Consider the following 3,429-nt stretch of genomic DNA (forward strand, 5'->3'; position numbering starts at 1 on the left):
TTAGAAAGGATTCTGACCATGGTAGCTGATTATGTGCTCCTTCATCCAGTACCCATATTTGGTCAGTTTTTCCCGAAACTCCTTGGTTTTCACTGCATAAATAATAGGATTGAGCATTGGAGGTATAAGGAAGTAGAGGTTTCCAAGAATGGTGTGCACATGGGGTGGAATTCCCCTGCCAAAGCGGTGAGTGAGAAAAGAGAACAATGAGGGAGTATAGTAGAGAAGCATGACAACAATGTGTGCAGTGCAGGTGTTGACGGCTTTGTGGTGGGCTTCCTTAGAAGACAGCCTCAGGACAGCCTGGATGATAAGCACATAAGAGGAGGCGATAGCTGAGATGTCTAGCCCGGCAACCAACAAGGCCACCACCAGACCATATATCCGGTTGACTGTGGTGTCCACACACACCATCTTCACCACAGCCATGTGTTCACAGTACGTGGTGGGGATGACATGATTCGCATGAAAAGGCATCTTCTGGAGGAGGACAGGGATCGGCAGAATGAAAAGGATGGCTCTTACCAAACCCACTAAGCCAATGAGCCCAATGCGACTATTGGAAAGGATCGTGGCATAGCGCAGGGGCTCACAGATGGCTACATAGTGGTCAAAGGCCATGGCTGTCAGGATGGCAGACTGTGAGATAGACAAGGTATGGATAAAAAATAGTTGGACCAGACAGCCCACATAGCTGATCTCACTGTGTCTAAACCAGAAGATGCATAGCACTTTGGGAATGGTGGTAGTGGACATGCCCCAGGTCTGTGAGGGCCAACATGCAGAGGAGCAGGAACATGGGCTTGTGCAGGGAGCGCTCCGTGCAGATGATGAAGATGATGGTGCAGTTCCCAAGGATGGTGATGAAGTACATGGAACAGAAGGGGATAGAGATCCATCTGTGTTTGTCCTCCATCCCGGGAATGCCTTGGAGAATGAAGAAAGGAGGATGCCCCAGGGAGGCATTGCACACAGTCATGGTGACACCCAGGTGTAGCAGCCTAGAAGAATCATAAAACCCTTCATGAGCCTCAAACTTGAAAGAATTCAGAGTTAGAAAGTTAAACAAAAAAGTGGAATGATTAAATATGCAAATATATTCTGATATCAATGTGATATATATTATATAATATGGTTCAGTGTTATATGCTTTATTATATAACATGCTCTAGTATTATAGTAACAATAATGTGGTCTTACTACATCAAATCTCCCAGAGTATTTTCTTTTTGAATATATTTTTTTAAAGATTTTATCCATTTTTCATGAGATACACAGAGAGAGGTTGAAGCACGGGCAGAGAGGTGTGTTCTCCTTGTGGGGAGCCCCATGTGGGACTCGATTCTGGGACTCCAGACCACTCCCTGAGCCGAAGGCAGACACAGTGCCACTCAGCCACCCAGGCGTCCCATATTTTCATCTTGAATATTTTTATAAATGAGGCACTTAATCATCTTTAACATATAAAGCGTCATAAATATATGAAATTATGTTATGTGTATTTTTGAATGTATATCCCCTTTAAGAATGGAACTTTAAGGATGTGAGACAAAAATGGGCAGAAATACCAAAACCATGACAGAGGATGAAATCAGCCAACAAGGAGCTTTTTGGAAACAAGATAGCTTAAATGCCTACAACAGAATTGCTCACCAAAAATTAGAGGATACACATTTATAGCTCATTAGGTACTTGAAGAGAACTGTGATGACAATTATCCAATGAGGATGCAGAGGCTGCAGGTGGCAAGCTTCTGGGCACTTTGACCAGGTTGCCAGAGTGGGACTGTGAAGCCCACCTCACCCAGAGACACTCACCTGACTGTGAAGCAGCCACAGTGTGGGAAGCTAGGCTCAGACTCCTTCTTAAGCATGTGTGTGTGAGTGTGTCCAGTTTTCTGTGGCTATTGGCTATATATACGTGCACAACCATATGGGTCCTGGAGAATACACTCAGTGCCATGCATGTCCAAACCCTTCCCTCTCAGGCACTCAAGCAGCCCCGGTGGGGCCTATTAAATCATCTAAGGAAAGGCCCTCTGGGTGCCCAGATTTTGCTCTTTTGCCCTTTGCTTTTCCCCAAACACATACACAAGGCACCACTGCAATTATGTGTAAAATTGAGCCAGGGATTTCTCTGAGCTGGTAGGAGATGAGGCTGGTTGGCCCTAATAGTTCCTGGCAAATTCCAGTATTCGGTAGACTGTGGCTATCTAAAGAGAGAGAGTGAAGTTAAAGCTGAATCTGGAACTATATTAGGGCCTGAGAGGTTGTATGTCAAAGGCCCTCTTTTCCACATTTCCATAGGTGTGGAAGCCGAGTAGGAACTTACTCCAGAAGTCATCACAGATACTGCCCCAGTTGTTGGATGCTATGATGAAATGCTGTTAGCAGCTCTGATTCTGTCAATCCTTACTGTCTTCTAGGTTTTTCCTCTGTTTTCCAAGCCAATGGCTAGTCCCTAGACATTTCCCCCAGCATATTTATGCATGTTCAACAATCACGTCCCGATATCCCCTCTACTTCTGGGACAAGATGTAGGCATATTTCTTGCTTATGAAGTCAGGGAAAAAATCTGTCCAAAAAAACCTGTGCCACATCACTTGGAGAACATACAACATAGAACAAAACATTGACAACAACAGGCAAAGCCACCGCAAGAGTGGGACTCAGAGGACCACATTCTAAATCATGATGTAGTGCAAGTTCTGCCTAACAACAGACCCTGTAAAGAAACTTTGTTCTGAGTCAGGTGTCAACAGGAGGGAGGCCATGGTAAGGGAACGAGTGATAGAATCAAGGGTGTAGCACAATCAATACATCAACAGAAGGAATCACCAACAAAAATAAGCCAGGATCAAGGCACCTGCTCATGGACCCATTACACAGCTTCCCCTGCAGAAAGCTGCGTTATAGTAACATGCCAAAATCCTGGGCTCAGTCATCTTTCCTCTTTTCCCCAGGGAGATCCTGATGGACAATAATGACAGGGAGTAACCAGTAAGACTCATTTTTGATTGGCCCTACTGTCTCAGGCTTATATTCATGATCCTGTGAATTCCCTGCGTACAAGTTCTAAATAGACTTTTCTTGTAGAATATCGCCAAAGCTCTATGAAGCGCCATAGTATTGGCCAGAATCCTAGACCCCGCAGTCACCAATTTTAAGCTTGCTCTTTGGATAATCGCACTACTCAGAGAAAATAGCCCTGGTCTAGTTCCTCCCCAAGTACTGTATCCCGATCACCAGCGTCATGTTTGTCACATAGTGGGCAGAAATAAAGTCAAATCAATGAATAAGTGAATGAATAAGCAAATAAATAAGTTCTTTTATATTATTATAAATTATTATATATTTTATATTTTTATATTTATTACATTATATGATATTTAAATAAATATTTATATTTATTATTTTATATTTAATATTT

At 43.2% G+C, this 3,429-nt stretch overlaps 1 protein-coding gene across 1 annotated transcript; it reads right to left on the bottom strand.

Moving 5' to 3' along the window:
• On the bottom strand, nucleotides 1-979 carry LOC121476113 (olfactory receptor 52K1-like). Its single transcript, XM_041729856.1, is given in 2 exon segments — nucleotides 1-759; nucleotides 761-979. Coding segments are annotated over 2 exon segments (978 nt in total).
• Between the last annotated feature and the right edge of the window lie 2,450 nt (nucleotides 980-3,429).

Source organism: Vulpes lagopus, chromosome 15 (assembly GCF_018345385.1).
Source record: "Vulpes lagopus strain Blue_001 chromosome 15, ASM1834538v1, whole genome shotgun sequence".
Classification (NCBI taxonomy): Eukaryota; Metazoa; Chordata; class Mammalia; order Carnivora; family Canidae; genus Vulpes; species Vulpes lagopus.